Source organism: Fringilla coelebs, assembly GCF_963513975.1.
Source record: "Fringilla coelebs genome assembly, chromosome: 1".
NCBI lineage: Eukaryota > Metazoa > Chordata > Aves > Passeriformes > Fringillidae > Fringilla > Fringilla coelebs.
In genome coordinates, this window is record NC_140028.1 from 90,309,963 (window position 1) to 90,328,530 (window position 18,568).

At 42.1% G+C, this 18,568-nt stretch overlaps 1 protein-coding gene across 2 annotated transcripts in view; it reads right to left on the bottom strand.

Moving 5' to 3' along the window:
• The window catches only part of JARID2 (jumonji and AT-rich interaction domain containing 2), a 210,937-nt gene that overhangs the window by 7,973 nt on the left and 184,396 nt on the right, over positions 1–18,568 (bottom strand). For both annotated transcript variants that reach the window (XM_084218428.1, XM_084218429.1), the window contains exons 8-14: positions 14,894–15,396; positions 9,594–9,686; positions 9,034–9,152; positions 8,835–8,905; positions 7,910–8,024; positions 4,526–4,631; positions 3,555–3,737 (exon numbers count right to left, since the gene is read on the bottom strand). In XM_084218428.1, coding sequence (XP_084074554.1) covers positions 3,555–3,737; positions 4,526–4,631; positions 7,910–8,024; positions 8,835–8,905; positions 9,034–9,152; positions 9,594–9,686; positions 14,894–15,396 — 1,190 coding nt within the window. The remainder of the gene's footprint in view (positions 1–3,554; positions 3,738–4,525; positions 4,632–7,909; positions 8,025–8,834; positions 8,906–9,033; positions 9,153–9,593; positions 9,687–14,893; positions 15,397–18,568) is intronic.

An 18,568-nucleotide genomic window follows, 5' to 3' on the forward strand; every position in this document is an offset into this window, starting at 1 on the left:
CATTTTTCATTGTCACAGTAGTCAGTGAACATTCACATTATAATTGTCATCAGCCTGGCACTTGTGATCTCTCTTGCTCTTGGTCATACATTTTCCAGGCTGAGTAGTACTCTTGTATTTAATGCAGAGGCTAATTAATAATTTTAACCATTGATCTCTGCTGTGCTTTTTCTAGTTCCTCTACATTCCTTCTGTAATTAGGGGCTCTGAATTACGCAAACCTCCAGGACTACACAGTGCCAGAACAGCTTCTGCTTTGTTATCTATTCTCTCCTTCTAATTCTTAACATTCAATGTATTTTTGTTATGCCACTCCAGAGCACTTGACTGACAGCTCCATAGGAATCCAAAAACCTATTTTCTCAGTAGCAAGAGCCCATCATTCAGAGCCCATCTCTGTATCTGTCACATTAGGATTATGTTTTTAAATTTGAATTTAATATTTATCAACACTGAACTTCATCTACCATTTTCTCACTTGGATCACTCGGTATCATGAGATCTTTCTGTAACACTTCATAGCTTTAGTTTTTGCTGCCATTACTGTTAACATCCTCAGCATAAAGGATTAGCTTTGCTATTAACTTCCCTTTCTAGGTTATTTATGGATACATTAAACTGTGCTAGAACAAACTCCTGAAGAATGCAGAAAGAGGCCTCCTCCCTTCATGATAAAAACTGACCCATCCTCTGCTTTTCTTTAAATCAGTTTTTTTTTTTTTAGTGTGTGAACTTCACCTCTCAATTTATTTATGAGCTTTTTCTCCCAAAAATGCTCACAGACTCTCTCAGCTACAACTCTTGTCCTTACCTACTTCCAAAAGTTTCAAGCTTGAGGCCATTGACCTTGCTGGCAAAAGCCACCACGGTGGTTGCTCTGTTCTTATTTTTTGTACATTTACTTCCACAGCAGTGCTTATTCAGCATTTTACTGCTCTTCCAAGGTTCTTAATCTCTGCTCTCCACCACAGCACAGCTCTTTCTAGTGAGGACATCAGGTACACTTCTGTAGGATCCACATTCCCTTTGGTTTCATCTGAGGGAGCCCCATGTGCTCAGGGTGGGACAGCTCTGTGACAGGAGCGGGAAACCTGTGGTGTTTTAAAGGCATGTTCCTCACCCCAGCTAAAACTGAAGGCAGGAAAATACTTGTCCAGCCCCTGCCAGCATCTTCCATGGATGGCCAGGCAGTGGTGTGCTAATACAACAACTTTCCTGTTTGGGAGATCAGTGCACAGGGATTGTGTCACTGGTAACAGCGTTAAACCCGGCTTATGGATTTCAGGCTGTCCCGTGTGTGCAGCAGAGCTGCTCCAGCTGGAGGACTAACTCCATCTTTCCTATGTACTTCTTCCTCTTGTATTACAATACCAACTGAGTCTCTTGCCACACAATTTCTGGTAGGCCTTAAGAGCACCAAAGCCATCCTTTAAAACCAGACATTCCCTCTTATTTCCAAACCTCTAGCCCAGAGTGCCTTCATTTAGTCCAACATTCTATACTTCAGTTTCCTAAATGAATTTCACTGACTTTGCCCAATGCCTTATTTAAAGCTATGGAGTTATCCCTTTGCCACTCCAAATACACACTCTTCCACCACAATTCTAAATCTTCTTATCCTTACCTTAAAATTTCAAGAGCTCTTAGGGTGATTTTTAAAACCAGCAACCTTGTTCTAAATAAAATTCTAGTTTAAACCTGACTGTCCCCTTACACAGGTGTTTATATAAACTCTTTTATTCCAGCAATTTTTCCAGAGGGCTTGTAAGACTGAAATCAATACAATTTCAGATGCAGAATTTAATTTTTTCATGTATTAAAGGAGATTGAGCAGTCATTCAATACAACAGAGATGAAACAACACCTTTTTAGTAATATAAAGAGAGAGACTATAAAAAAATCAGGTCACAGTATCACAGGATGAAAACAAAGTTAATTTATCAAATGCTAAAAACTGTCAGTATTGCTGTGGAGAACGAACAGACAGAAGGTACAGTTGTTTATCAGAGAGTTCATTTAACAGTCCAAAAGGGGAATCTTGCCCATTACACACAACATCTCACCACCTCTGGGAAGCACAATCCTGGCCAGCATTGTGGCAAAGATGGCAAAGTGGAGGAACCAAAGAATAATCTCCAAAATTAAAGGGAATTAAGAACATAAAACAGTTTGAGAACAGAAAGGGAAGGGGGAAAAAAAAGAGAAATAAAAGAACAACACAGTAGATGTTTCAAAAGTTATTTGGACATAAACATGGTATCTGTGGTTCTTGTAAAGTTTGTGAGAGCTGTGACTACAATTTCCAAGGTAGGTTATCATAGACTGTAATCTGCTGGATTTTCAGTCAGCTTATATTTACCAAGTGCAAAGCTCTTAAAAATTAATCAAAAGAAACTGTTCTTCAAAATTTGAGGCACCAAGAGCTGTTTAATTGCTGCATAGTGATTTCTGTCTCTTACAGGAGTAGCATTTTCACGATATCAAACAAGTGTTCAGTAGAGAGATAAATACAGCACATGGAGTTAATATAATCATGTACGTTCAGACAGGAAAGGTTAGCTCAGGATTCTTATGCCTTACTTATAGATATACCCAATTCCCACCTTCCCCCAAAATAAATATATAATAAAATAACCTTTTATTTCAAACTAAGTTAATATACAGTTAGTATAACCAGGCTGGAAGAATTCCATTTACCCTAAAGAAGCAATCCCTAACTGTGGACATATTACAGTTAATTACTTAGTAACTTGGTCTGAAGCTGTAAAGGATCATTTACTAGTGGCTTAGCTATAAAACACTACCAAAATAGTATCTGTAACCCAGAGTGTATTTCAGAAGGTTGGGAACGCAATTAGTGACATATATGCTTTGTCCAAGAACACAGAAATGTAGCCAGGATCATGATGACTGGACAAATCACCTGTTTCTGCAGGCAACCTGCCTTCGTCAGTTGTGTGAGAAGGGAATGGGAAGGTTATTTATTTACATCTAGTATTGGATGGGCTGGTCACTGAACCTAAGGATTTTCAAGTCTATTAAATTGAAATTGCCCTGATCAACAGCTTTTCCTGAATGAAGGGGCAGAGAAAAACAAGCAATACAGCTGTGAGTATTAACTGACTCTGCCTACCGTAGGAGCTAACAAGCACAGTTATTCAGATATTTGCACCTGAGATTCTAATGGTTCTAGAAAACATCACTTAAAAAAAAATTAGTAAGCATAATACAATGTATAATCATTAGCTCTGAAGGGATTTTTGAAAAGCTTCCTTGCAAACTGGTCTGCAGGCACAACAATCTTCTGATTTTTTTTTATATATACACAAGTCTTTATCTGTTAATTAACAACTCAGTAACTTTTCTGACAACACTGGATTGTCTCATGCCTTGCAGAATTTTTTCCTTTTTTTTTTTTTTTTTTTGTTTATTTAGTAGTCCAGAAAAACAGACGTTGTAGCACTACTGTCATAATGCTACCAAATCCTGGAATGTCTGCTGTCCTTTTAGATGGCAGGGCCGTGAATCCATTTTAACTCCTTTTCTCAACTTACCTTGGCTGTTTTAAAGCCCATACTTGTCCACTGGGTGGTAGCAAAGTGCACCGATTCGGAAACACTATAGCCACAACATACTTTGGACACAAAGGATCCAGGAAAACAGACAACAAACTGCCCGCTCTGCTGTACAGTACGGTGCACCCTGATCCCCTCCTTACACAAGACCTCTGGGGAGATCTGGAAAGACAGGGGAAAAAAAAAAAAAAAGAGAGAGAGAAAAGAAGTCAATGGGAACTTTCTGCCTGGCTGGGTGCTGCCACGCTACTGCTCGTGGAGCAAAGCTGCGCTCTGCCAACAGCTCCGTCCGGGGGCTTTGCCTCTCCCATCCCGCACGTGCCAAACCGCAGCGTCTGCAGTGACAATTGCAGAAATGCCTCTCCTCAAACCAACAGCCTAAACTCCCCTGTTCTCAAGGACAGAACACTGTCTGCTCCTACAGAAAGCAATGCAGATCATTCAGCTTTCCATCTGATCTTTTCTGACTCGGCATTAAATCCATTGTGCTACTGCACTTCTGTGAGATGTTAACATGGGTAGCCAAGGGAGGGTTTTTTGTTATGGGCTCCCCAAATTTGTACTTAAATGCACTAGAAATAAATTGTTAACCAAAAGATAAACAAAGGAGGCAAAAATACTTAAGTATTAGATTTCTCCTATCCATGCTGGCATCATAAAACATCAGTCATGGCAGGTGAATTGATTAAATCCTACTCCCTTTGTGAGGCTAAATACATTATAGACAGTATTAAAAATGGACATTTATTACACTTACATGTTTGTTTTTATATTAATACATAATAACAGCCTTGTTAGAAAAATACCATGTAGGTCAACACTGCAAACAGAAAGTAGCCCCCTCTGCATTGCTGCAGTGTAAGAAAAAACCAAAATAAATCCCCAACCAACCAGCCTCCTGATTAGCCTAGGGTTCTCAAATGGGAACATGTCTCCCAGTGTTAACCTACCATTACATTACTTTCAAGCATTTCCAGCCCTGGAGTGCCATTGGCTTGCAGCAGGGTATGTACCACATCATCAAGTTTGTTCTCCTCCGCAGCAGGAATGCAATACCTGTTGTTTTGTCAGAGGAAAAGAGAAAGATTTACTGTGGAGTAAATAACAGTCCACAGCTACACAGTAACAGACAATTCAGACCAGCACATTGATTAGAAGAAAGAAATTCAACACAGGGTTTCACACACAGTTCTTTTGGTAAAACAACGAGGACCCAAGGGAAGCTGTTTATTCAGACTCAGTCTGATCATGTTCAGCAAGTATCAGAAGACACAAAATCCCTAAACCAGAAATGTGAAAACTCAGTCCTCTGTAGAGTCAGAGGAGAGAAACTAGCAACAAACTGATGGCCATTTTAACAGCACCAAACCAGCTAATTATGGACAAAAGTTTGCATCTTGTGAGCGCCAATATATGTTATCTATATCATAAAGACCGTACTTATTATCAACCAAAGGATCTTTATATTTAGTATCATTTTCTGTTTGTAACAGTCAAGAAATCAAAATTTCCCTCTACTGTTAGTGCATTAAGTTGTCTAAGACCTTCTTGCCTTGCTTACTGAACAAATCCCACATCCCTCCTCTCCCTTCCAACAGACGACCTGACTAAGAGCAGCCAAAGTGGCAGGAAAGGTTTTAAACTCTGTGGGGAATCTGCCAAGCTGTACACCCTCCTCTGCTTAGAAGCCAAGGAAGCAGCTGTCTTCTTGTGCTCACTGCCAGCACTGCTCCCTCAGCAGAATGACAAGAAGTAACCCAGGAGTCTCAAGTCCTAGAGCCACACATCCAGAGAACTGCTGTTTTTCTGGATGCAGGGAGGTGATATGGCGACAATTGGTCACTGCTCTTCCCTGCAGCCTATCTGAGGGGTGATGCTCAGGCAAGTCAAAAAAGCATCTCCAGCTTTACTATGACTTACCCTTTCTCTTTAGGCAATGAGACCTCCACCTGGAGTCCATTTGCCCCCACACCAGCAACACACACACACACACACACAGTTGTCTTTCCAAACTTGGAACAAGAGAATGAGGCTGGAAAGATTTTTGGGGAACTGGTGCAGTCTTCCTGCCACTCATCTGATCAGCAACTTCATGAAGTGTTCTGCTGGTCTTGCACACCTTGTCTATAACGTGCACTAACTCTGGGTGCGTCACACAGGGTTATCCTGACTGAAGAGTCTGCTGGAGGATGCACTTCCTGTGATCTGAACACCTCCTCACTGTTCACTCTACTGATGATGACTTTGATTTGTGTTTGTTGATCCTCAAGCCAAGAGGCAGAGGACATGACACTATCTGCTGCGGCTAATTGCAGCCACAGTAGAGTTTTATTGAGCTGGCTGCCCAGCTGTACGAAGACCAACTCCTTACATGTATATTGACAATGGTCAGGACCTTGCTAAGAACTCCAGGATTATAGAGAGGTGAAGCAGAAAAACTTCATCTTGGAACAAGTAAGGATGATCAAGTCCAAACAGCAATTTTAAATGCATGCCATATCTCAAATACTTTGATGCCAACAGTGACAGCTTCAGTACAGCTCCCCAACTGTGGTGTATCACTCTAGTTACAAGGATGAAAATATTTTAAATTTGAACCCAGATCATGGCAGAACCCGCTCTTCTCTTTTACAGTCAGAAAATATGGCTGGAACAGACAGAAGATTCAAGCACACAGTCCCTCACAAGACAGGCACAGAAAAATGCTTGGAAGAGTTGTGTGAAGAGGAGGGGCAGCACAGAAGTGCATGGAACTGAATACCTGGGGCATAGGGGAATGAGATCCTTTGCAACTGGTGTATGCTGCAATTGCATTCATCTGCAGTTCCTGATTGCCTATAAAAATGGGAACTGAGCAGCCAGTGTAGACTTCTGAATGTCTTGGCAGAACAAGATTTCCTTCTCTCTTTTAATGGGCATTGAGGATCCCTCCAGAATAAAAAGGTCACTGACTTCTGCCCTGCATGCAAATTGAGTTCTCCCCTGTTTAATCTCCAAGAGGTGAAACCTGAGAGATTAGAGAGTGAGCTGAGCAATCTGCAGGCAAGCAAAGTGGTTTGAGTAGCACAGTGATCTGTCCTTGGAGAAGGTTTCTGGGTGGTAGAGGGACTTGGCAAGACAGAGCAGATGTTTGGAGCCCAGTGGCCATTTCGTTGTCCCCGAAGCAGTGACTGAAGGCAAGGCTGTCAGGGCTACTCTGCACCAGACCTGCAGATATTAAATTCATCTTCTCCTAACACAGTTGGGTGCTTTATTGCACTATTAAAAGTTGTAATGAGCTAATGAATACTAGCCTGACACTTCAGGCTGGCAGCCTTGCTGAAGAATAGCTTCAACAGACAAAGGAATTTCACTTCCTTCTTAAGAGTTATTCCTGCCTACTATGCCTGTTTCATCAAGGCTATCATCACAAAGATGCCTTAAGCTATGTATTCATCTGTAAAAGTCCATCAAGATAAAGCAAATGGCTTCTTCACTTTCATTCTTCTTGGATTCGAAAAACAGAACAGGAGTCTTTCCTAAAATTTGAGCTGTCTGCATGTAAGCCTGTTCAATCCCAAGAGCCACATGTTTTGACACACAGCATGAAGAGTGGCCTCAGAACTTAATTAGGGGATTCCTGAATACCTTCTGTTTGGAATTTACTGTCATTTAAGACTAGATTAATATTTTAGAGAGAAATAGACTCACCCAAGCTTGAGGGCAACGTAGTTTGCTCAGTGATCTGTCCTGACAGTATACTGTTATAAAAGATTACAGATTCCTGATTCACAGAACAGGGAGAAGGGCCATGAAATGCCCATGACAGAAACTGACACACTCCCAGGTCTGCAGCATAATCCAGCAGTTTACACCTTCACCCCTTGAAAGGATCACACACAGAACATCTCTTCAACTTAACACATCTAGAGAGAGAGGAGATCCTGCTTTCATGGTTTTCTCCAGATTTCAAATCCTTTTTGTTGGGCTATGTGCTTTCCCAGTAACAGCTGGATCAGCACCCCTGAGATCAGCAGCATCTAACAAATGTGTGAGAACACACTTTGCATGTACATAAAGAACAGTCCATGATGCCACTGCCACCATGAGGACATGAAGACCCAGAATAGACCACAGAAAACCAAGTGAAACTTTTCTTCCAGAAAAGGAGTTTTCATCTCCCAAGTTTGTACCACATTTTCCCATTAAAACTGGAAACCCCCCAGCATACACACACACACACTGGACCCTCTAGGTGAGATTCCCTCATACAGAAGCACTACACAAGCTGCTACTAATGCCAGCCTACAGGCACCACTGCAGGAAATGTGAAGAAAAGCCACAGGAATACCTACCAAATGCAATCAGCACCAGTGTGTAAGTAGTCAATGTATGGAAGGTGATTTTGGTCTCGAGACCAGCATGAGGTAGAAAAGACCATGCCAATATTTAGCCAAGGAATTGTCACTCCTAAAACAAAGAGATTGAAAAATGAGTTTTGAGTAACTTCAGTTTGTTCAGTAAAAGACAGTTTAAGAGGGCATTTAAATCAAAAATCTTATTCTCCCTGTTAGCTGACCCTTGAAGTTTTAAGTCTTCCTATCAGAGTGAATAATTCACAGGGAGTAATTAAACAAATTCAGCATTTTCCACTAAGAAAATATCTACCAGCCAACTGCAGTGCCCTTGTCTTCTAATAGCTGTATAAAACTTTTATTCTTAGGAGAATTTACAAATACTTGTAATTAAAGCTCGCTGCCGTTGATCAGAGGAGGTCACTTCATGCTGTCAAGCATACATGCAACTTTTCAACAGGTATCCTCTGTTTCCCAGCTGGTTCAGGCTCAACACCTGATCTCAACAGGAGATTCCACTGTTTTTCCAATGCTTCTTATCAATAAACTGCAATGGTGTATAGGCAGCTGGAGAATTCATGTCAATTCATTGAGAAAATGTGTGTGCTGTTTTTGCCAGTGCTACACACTATATTTTCCAAGTGTGGAAGTAGCACAGCTCTGTCCTGACACACAAGAACACTGACAAGAACAGCAAGGAATACTGCAGGTACAACTGGTTCTTCCCAGCAACAGGGTCTCAACTGTTCATTAATCCTTTATCTGCATGGCTGCCTTCACCCCTTTAAACAGCACCTGCTACATACAACTGCATGTCTGCTCAGTTCAGGGGGGAACAGGGCGGCCAGGAGGAGGGAGAAGCACTTGGTGCCCTCAGCACCACACTCAGAGGACACTGACACCAGCAGAGAAGGGACTTGCTTACCAGGCACAGCACCAAGATGTCGCAGGATGGATCCTGTATTATTAGGAAGGACTGTGAGGTTCCACCCATGCCTGTTTGAGGGGTGACACAGAAGGAGACAGTCAGTGCACATTCCCAATGCCAACACTCCCGGTGCCAAGCTGCCCTGCTGGGCTCTGCTCAGGAGTGAGGCAACAGAGGATGGATTTGGGCATCTTACCTTGAAAATGGTTCAGATTTTCCCACAGGAAAACCACTCCCATGGGTGTTGGTATCTACTTTTCCACAATGCACTGCTACATGGCAATCTTTCTGTTCCACTATCCGCCAGTATTCTTGCTGTGGTAACAGAAAGCAGTAATGCATTTTAAATTCGCTGAACAAGGTATCCCTCATGACAATATAAACCCCAGAAATTTACTTTCAAGGCTTTCATGACCTCGGTGTAATTCAACATAAACTATTGCTTAAAAATAAGAATATAAATAGTTGGAAGTCACAATAAGGCAGGCAAAATTTAGATTCTCTTGGTTTCTGTGTTTCAGCACATGTCAGATTAAGAATGCTTTCTCTTCCTCAGCTCAACAATACCTTTATTTAAAATATTCAAAAATTTTTAAGAAGGAAGAATCAGCACCATGCCTATTTAACCATTTTTTTAAAATCCTAAACTATAAAGCCTTAAACTGATTAGAGAAATGCTTGAAAATCAACTATCCTGAATCCCCATACTCAGTGCCCTGAAACAAAAACCTTTACCACCCCTTGTGCTGGCCTCACCTCTACTTCAGCTACTGTAGGCTCCTTTGTGAAGCACATGTTCATGATGTTTCTTGCTGTTCGGTAGAAGGTTGTTAAAGAAACAGACCTACCCTGTGGAAAAATAAAATAAAATTAAAAGTGAAAATGAAAAAACATGCCTACTTTTCCCCGTGCCCCCACTCTTTTCCTTACAGGCTCGATCCCAGATGACAACAGAGGGAAAGAGGACGAAGTCTCCAGAAGAGGTATGGGTCTAAAGCTCATTTTGTTGCTGAGATAAAATACCTCAGAAGATACAGAAATTTAATCACATGACCTTCCCAAACCCACCATGTAAAAAGGCAAACTGAATGTTCCCAAAAGGGACACTGCTTTGTCCAGCACAACACTCAGTGTTTGATAAATACAGAGCATGGACATGGCCCAGCTCCCTATGAGAGGTTGCAATAAACCCAGTAAGCAGCCAGTCAAAATTTACTTTATCCAGTAATGTACAGCAATTTACATTATCCAATACATTATCCAGGGACTACGTGGCCATGCTCTTTATGTACAAGGAGCAGGTGAAAAAAGACTTAGACTATTTATGTACAAGGAGCAGGTGAAAAAAGACTTAGAAAATTCACAGAAATGCTCAGCATCAAATGTTGCGTGTGGTCGAAGAGCTCCACAAAAAGCAGAGTTTGCCAGGATTACTGTAATCACTTGCTTTCAAAAACTAGTTATGCTCAGTTCAATAAAAGCAGTCCAAATGCCAAAGAACCAAGACCTGTTATTACAAAGTTAGGAAAAGGAAAACACAGTAAAATTGCTGAATAAGTGCTTTCTTTATTGGCACTGCTGCAGGAGCTGTACAAGAAGAGGCTCTGACTTGGTTTCCTTCTTAAGCTAGCCCAAAGTTTCCAGGCTCCTGCTTTCCTGCACACCTACACCACCAGAAGCTCTGGGAAGCATTGTCCGATGGCTTTGGTGGCACGAGCATGAGAACCCACTTGCTCCTTTCAGCCCTGACCCTGTGGTGTGCAAAGACAGGAACAGCTTGCTGCCTCCCCAGGGCAGAAGGAGGACTGGGAAGCTGCATGCCACGAGAGCTGGCGGGCACCACACGGGGCTGAGGGCACTGCTGCAGGCAGAGACAGCAGCACGCTGCAAACGGGGAGTACAAAACGTCTTTGCCCCCTCACCAGATCCACTGCTCCCTCCCATTGTGCCCCCTGACTGCTCATCTGAGCAACCACAGGCTTAAAAACTCTGCATAAATGAGTTTTATTATTTGGACTGTTACCTTCCTCGTTTTTTAATTATGAAACAGATCTGCCAAGCCACTGCAGCCTTTTCTCGTGTTTAATTTATTTAATAACTATGTCCAAGAGTAAACTAGAAAGAACTATAAAAGCAGCTTTCCCCCACAGGCCAAGTCTATCACCCTGCTCATATGGTTGAAACACTGTCACTTTTTAAATTGAATACTGCATAATTAGCTTTAGCAAAAAAAAGTTTGTGAAATGCCCAGGGCCTGGGGCACTCTGATTCCCATAAACTTCAGAGCTGGATTCTCTGTGATCCAATAAGCAATTTCCTTCATCTTTTAATGCCCTCGTGAATGGTTTATTGTGGCAGCCTTTTACAGCAAAACCTCTCGTAAAGCGCAGGGCCCGCACCAAGGCACCGCCGCCACCGGCAGCAAAGCAGCACTGCAGCAGCTGCCTCCTCTCAGGCCCCTGCCTCTTCCTCTCATCTTATGCAGAAAAACAAAATTAAGGTCTCATCTTCCAAGATTAGCCATGTCTTTCCATTTCTCAGATAGACAAGAAATAAAATAGAAGTATATAGCAAGCAAGAAAAAAGAAAGTGGAAAACTGGAACACTTTAACCCTTTAAACTTGCATATACCCATTTCTTCCTCTGCCAAGATTTTGGTATCGTTTAAGTCTCCTAAAAACTGTAAAACAAATTAAATGGGTGAGGGTTGTCTGTTTGTGCTATTTGGTTCTTTGTTTTTTCATCTGAGGAATCCTGTAACATTTTCTGATGACAACACAGAAAATAATTTAAAATGCTTTAACGGAGCATTCTAATCAGAACACAAAATGAATTGCAGGGGAGCAAAATACCCCTTCCAACACCCTTAAAAGTATCTCAGCAGTTCAACAACTGTCCTAAGAGCTTTGAGCTACAAAGCGGAATCTCTGTTGCTCTGACAAGAAAAGAGGAAGGTTTAAGAAAACAAATTCCTATTTGCTCCCCTGATTCTTCTCAGGTCTGATGCAGGGGCCATGAGAGCCAACCCAGGGGGAGCATCACCATCACCATCAAGCCTGAAGGGAAGGCAGAGAGAAGGACACTGCAAATCTATGAATGTTAAAGACATTAAAGCAAACACAAATATAAGCTGAAACCAGAGATTTCATAATAGCCACAGGTGGAAAGGAGGGGCTCCTAATAAGTGGAGTATGAAAATGCCAAGTCTCTGGGTGAAGAGACCTCAGCATAGGATTTCCATGACTGTTGATGGGAGGGCTGGCAAAACTTGCATTGTGATTTCTTCTGTGTGTCCCTCTAATGAGTCTGATAATGTGCCTTCAGTTTGTTCTGTATGGAAACAAATGCTGCTCTCAGTCAGATTCAGTAAAGATTTTTAAAATATTTTCAGAGCTAAAACTGGGGAAAGAAGTGTGAAAATCTTGCATCAGATGCTGCATTGATGTCAGCAGCTTACTTCACACACTTAGAAATGACAACATTTTAATCATCAGGTAAGAAAACCACTTATTTAGAAGTAAAGCAAGCAAGCACAACAGCCTGCAGCACACACTTAAAAGCACAGCAGGCCTCACAGCCTGGGAAGGAGAGACACTGAAAATAATTTGGGAGTCCTGGCAGAAAGTCAGCCTAACACAAAGGAGATTTACTCTAACCTTGACATGTGATATGGTGGTAACTGCTCCTGGAAGGCTGTATGTCTCTTGCTAAAAACAGCTCAAGCATGTGCTGACTGCAGAAATTACTGTGAGAAATCCTAAATGTATGGCCTCTCCATAGTCTGACTTTATGGCCTAAACTGGACTACAGCCATATGATTATGATGTGCTCCCTCTAACCCCCAAGACATTGACCTGGGCATTTTTCACATACATGGCTTTGTTGTTTTTTTTTTTTTGTTTGTTTGTTTGTTTTATGTGTGTTTTTCATTTTAATTACAATTAGCAATGTGCTTTAGAAAGGAACCATTACAATCCCATCATATGAGGAAACTGTAACATGAGGGCAGGTTCTGTTAATGAAATTCAAATTTTCTCTGGAAGATGTTATTAGGTAAAGAACACTCCCCCATCCACACACACAGGATTAAAAGGCTCGTTCCATTAAATGCCATGAAGCACACTCTGCTTACAACTGATGCCAGCACCAAATTCCCTCAGTCTTTTAAAGCCTAGTGATGAGCTACAGCAATTTTACATCTTGTGGGCTACCCTGGTGCATCAAGCTTGATGCATAATTTCTGTGTCTTGAGGCTTGCTCTAAGTGACATAACCTTAGAGCAGTATTAATGCATCAGTCCTCCTACAGGGCTTTACCCTGAGTGCTGTGAAAATGAAGCTTCACTCCTCTCTCTGCACTCAGGCTGACCAGGTGTCCCACAGGGTGCTCCACAGCAGGGATCTCTCCAGAAACCCACCAGAGATTTGCTTCCCCTGCCTTCCCCTCAGTCCATCCCCTGTGACAGCAGCTCCCAGTCTCTGCACTACAGAGAACGTGGGATGGGATCCAAACAGACACTTCCCAGTGTCTGGGAAGCTGCTGGTACCACAGTGGACAAGCCAGGGCATTCTCTGAGTGGCTCCATGGGCTGCAGCTGCTTTGGTGGGTGGGGAGAGCCCCCACCCATGGGCTCAGTGATGCTCCTCTCTAACAGCCTCCATGCTCAGGACAGAAGTATTTCTACCTGGTATTGTCAGACTTAGACAGGGTCTGATGCTGCCCCTACTGCCAGAGCTTTTCTGGTGACCAAGCAGAAATTCTGGGAGCTCTCTGCCTTTTGGGGTAATGGCCTGGTACTCAGCAGACTCAGACTAGTTATACCAGCTACACTTTGCTTGCTTGCTCTTTTTACTTCCTAAATCCAAGTGGGATACTTCTCACAAATCCCAATCTTGCTTTTTGAGTGACTTTGTATCTACTGAACTTTGAAGTGGGACTTGCACTGGAAAAAAAGAAAAAGGCATTCCCCCACTAAGTTTGAGGTTGTTCATGCAGCAGTCAGGGTAAGGTTTATCAAGTTTTTCATTTAACCATCATTAAGCACAGGATATTAAGCACAGAAATGTCACTTCACTATTCACAAAAGCTGCCGTCATTAGATAAGCTTCTCTCCAAGGGCAGCATGGCAAAGAGATTGCTTTTCAAAGGTAGGATTGAGGCCAGAGTCCCCAGTAAAGAGAATTGTAGCAGCCTGTTATGATTTGTCAGCCCAAAAAGCAGCTTTTAAAGCCCAAGTCGTGAGCTCACGCAGTCCCTAAATAGCTTAACAATAAGTCATTTTGGGCTATCTGGCTTCATTTCCTGGTGATGGAAGTGAGATTGGAAGGGGAAGAACAGAATATTCTTATACTGGGCACGGACACTCAATGCTATATTTCTCTCAGAGTGCAGCTACACCATCCAACTCAACTCAAAATTGCACTGTGAGTTGCAGTGCCAAGTCCTGCTCCAGAGCAGGAGACTGCCAAATAAAATACAGTGAAAGAGTCAGCATTCCTTTGTAAATGGATGTACTCGGTATGTGGAGGACTAAGTGTCCATGAGACTGTTAGTGCTGAGCAAAAGCCTGGCATCGTGGATGAAAATATTGTTTGCATTTCAATTTGCCCTTTCTAAATGTAGTAGTATTTCTAGTGATGTTCATTTTGATGTGCGGCACTACTTTACTCAACAAGAGATTTGCAAAAAGCAGGAATGAGAAAGCAGAACATTACTTTAAATGTCACTAGAAAATGAAAATAAAATCTGTGTCTGCAAGGATAATTGGGCAGAGGTATTCAGGGAGCCTCTCACAAGGAGATGAAGGGGGGCAGAGCCCAGTGCATCTTGTAATGACAATAATGCCTCCCAGCTTTTCCAGACATCCAGCAAGAGCCAGGCATACCAGGATAAAGCCACCAGACTGCCTAGCCGTGAGCACCATGATACCTGCTGCCTCAGGGATGCCACTGCAACCCCTGAGCTCCCCTCAGCCAACGGGGTGTGCGCCCAGACACCACCCACACAACAGCATCACCTGCGCTACAGAGCGGACGGGGCAGAGCCAGCCTCGTTACCTTGTATATACACTTGTGTAAGTCGCTAAGAACTCCCTCCTCCTCCTCCTCCTCGTCCTCCTTCGTGGTCTCCTTTTCCTGAGCAAAGAGCCGCCGCCTGCCCGTCTTCAGTGGGACATCGACCTCTTTTAACTTGTTGCGGAAGCCATTTTTGTGAACCACGCCATTGATGAGTCCATTTTTGGGCTCAAACCGGGGCAAGGAATGGAACTTGTAGGCATTCTCTGAATGTCCCTCCAAAGGTCCTTTCCTCTTCTCCAGGATTTCCTTTTCCAGCAAGACCTCCTTCTCCAGTTTCTTGTGCTCCTCAGGGGAGAGGGAGTCATAGGAGAGCAAGTACTGGCAGTAGGCTTCTTGTAGCTTGGCCAGCCTGTCCTGTGCAGTTTTGGGGATGCGCAGCATGTCTGCCAGCTTGTTCCATTTCTTGAGGTCAGTCACTTGCTGCATCCCCCCCATCTCGTTGATCAGCTGGACGAAGCAGGCCAGGTCGAGCTCGCAGCCTCCTGGGGTCCAGGCGTGCCAGGCAGCAGAGGAAGGGAAAGGGAAACACAGGAGTAGATTAGGATTAGATTAGCTGTGGGCAGTTCATGCCAGATGTGCTGCCAAGGCTGGGCACACGGGGGACGTGACAGCTCCAGGCACCTGGGCACCAGAGCACAATTGTCCCTCTCTCGTATGCCCCTGCTAAAGAGAGGCACACACCACTGTCTTCCCAGCTCAATTCATTCACAGGCTGTATTCTGCTACTTGCAGCAGCCTTCCCTGCGATTCTGTTTGCTCTCCTCCTTGAGTTTCATGCCCTTCTTTTCTCAGGGCACCCCAAGATATCTCCTTGACATGCATCTGTGCCCTGGTCATTACCCAGTGACTGGGCAGATGAGGGTTGCCCATCTCTGTAAAAGCCCACACACCCTCACCCACCACCAGTCCCACATCTGGTTCATACCAGGAATAAACAAAACCAGCGTCAAACCGGGGTACTGGTCATCAGAAAGACAAATACCTATCCTTTCTGGAGGTGAAATAACAATTATTTAATATCTGCACAACACCTTGAATGAAGTTAGTATAGTTAGTATTTAAAAGGAGCACACTATTAAATTCACTACAGGTAATAAAATCCATATAAAAAAACAAAGGGAGGCAAAGGGTTGTTTGGGGTTGGAGCCTGCAACCACATAAAAAGTTCCAGACACATTATTCTTCCAGTCTGAGCCCATCCATATTTTGTACTCCATTCTGGTTTCGTATGTTTTAAGATGACTAGCACATTTCACACTCCAGTCAAAAAAAAAAAAAAAAAAAAATTATACAAATTGCAGCATAAAAAGCAGCCAAATGGATGAGGAACAATAAAAGAAACATCATAAATACTCTGAAAGCACAGAAATAAATCATCAGTGGAAAGAGTGAAGAAATGGCCCAAAGACCACCTACAATTAACAGGGTGCTGTTCAAAGAAAAAAGAGAATTAATACAAAACCAGCATCAACGTCTCTGCCGCCACACTGTCTCCCCTTTGCCTTTGAGAAAAGTAAAGAATCGTCATGCCATGGCCATTTCAGAGCACTCAGAAATGCTGCTGCAACAGAGAAGGGCAAGAAGCAGCATTATGGTAAATATTTACAGTAGGATGCACAGTTACATCATCTTAACTCATATCATCTTGCTGTGTTACTTCTTTCAAACTACCCTGTGCTGCATTTATACTGCCCACATAGAACAAGACAAAGGCGTTTGGCTGCAAACAAAACCAAACATAAGGCTTTGAGTAGAATCTAAGGGTGGAGGCAGGACCACGAGGTAGCAAATTTATCCCATTTAGTACATTTGGGAATAGGGTGGGGGAGATTTTAAAAAGGTCTTGAAGCTGAGAAAAAGTAAATACCATGGGGAGAAAAAACAAAATGAGTTTGGAAAGTTTTCTTTCTTTCCTCTTTAATCTTCCATATATGACATAATATAAACATAACGTTCAAGATGGCTTCTGTTACTTTTTTGGTCAGTGGTTTCTACATGCAAGCCACAAATAACCTGAAGGTGGAACTCAAGAGATGGCTTTCCATGCCAAGAGATTCAGCAATCTACATAAAGTTGGGTAACACACTCCCAAACTTGGAAAGAAGTACGACCCAAATTTACCATTTTATGTTTTCTCCAGTACACACTCAATTTAAGGTCGTAGCTTCAGCACTGTTGAAAATTCAATTTTCTCCTGCATCATGGAACGATCACTCATAATCACTTTGCAATATTAGAGCTCAAGTAGCACTTCATTCAACCAGAGCCTACAGCTAAGGTTTGCAAAATGCTCTCAATTATAATTCCATTTCACACAGTCATAACTTTTGGAAGCATTTATATCTCAGACTGATGTTTTCCTGGATCGACCTAAGCTTGCTGCTTAAACTTTCCTTGAAAGACTGAAAGAAATAAAAAAATAAAAAAAAAAAAAAAAAAAAAAAAAGGGAAAAACCTCAACAACCAAAGAAGGAGTTCTTTAAAAGCACCTATAGCAAAATGGCTTAAATAGGAGACTGGCACATTATTCAGAAGCAGTGTAGCAGGGTTTAACTTTTTTTTTTAATTGCCTTAATTTCCCTAAGTTAGGAATACTTTTAAATTGCTTAGTGAGCAAGCTCATTTTAAAAAAGAAAATTTTAAATCTTCAGGTATGCATTTAATACCAAAAGCTGGCACTACACAAGCCATTGGCAAAAGTCCCACTTACTTCAATGGAAATGTGATTTGGCCTCGAGAGAAGGGCTATGTATGCATGTCTACTTAAATAAGCATGCATTTATCACTACAGATTATTTTATATGTTTCCTGACAGAACCAACAGATTTTTCCTCTTTGTGCACTGATGATCTCCAGCTTCTTTTCTCCATTTTGTTTTTGATTTTAAACACAGGATAGGTAGGAAATTAAGCGCAGAAAGGATACATAGGATGCAAATTTGTAAGAGACCACTGTTTGCTCTGGTTATATGGCACCCAGCAGAATAGAATCCTTGACTATTCATTAGGCTCTTAGGTGCTTAAATAATACAAATAATTAACAGTAATGCCATCTTAATGCCGAGTTAAGGTATTTCATTAAAAAGTTAACATTGTTCCAGGAGCGTTAATCGAGCTGTCTTGCACATTTTCTTCTCTCTCTTGCCAATGTAAATGTAATTCATTATTCTTTTCCATTAGCATACAACCATTGCATACATTAGGCATACAAAATGTTCATTTATTGCTGCTTGAGTGATTTTAATTTTCAGATTTCCTTGAACGTTTTTGCACGCTATTGCAATATAGTGCTACGCTATCGTTCCTCCTTCTTGAAATTTTGTTATTTCTCTGCTGTGCCCCTGCATCAGTTCACCATAAAGTCTACAATCATTTTGTGTGCTTTTATGCATTTTCCCTCACTTACCATATGTGATATAAAACAAAGTTTAAGAAGGAGGAGGCGGGGGAAGGAAGTGTTGTGAATCGTTTAAACAGAAAAGCGTGTCCTTTAATCCAACCAGCACTGAAAGCTGCCTTGGGTCGGATGATGCCTCAAAGGCAAAACTCTAGCCTTGAGGTGCAGCATGCAAGTTTGTGTGATCTTGTGACTCAAAACACCTCAAAAACAAAGGGAAGAACTTAGAAAAATTAAAAACACAGGTTTCTTACTATG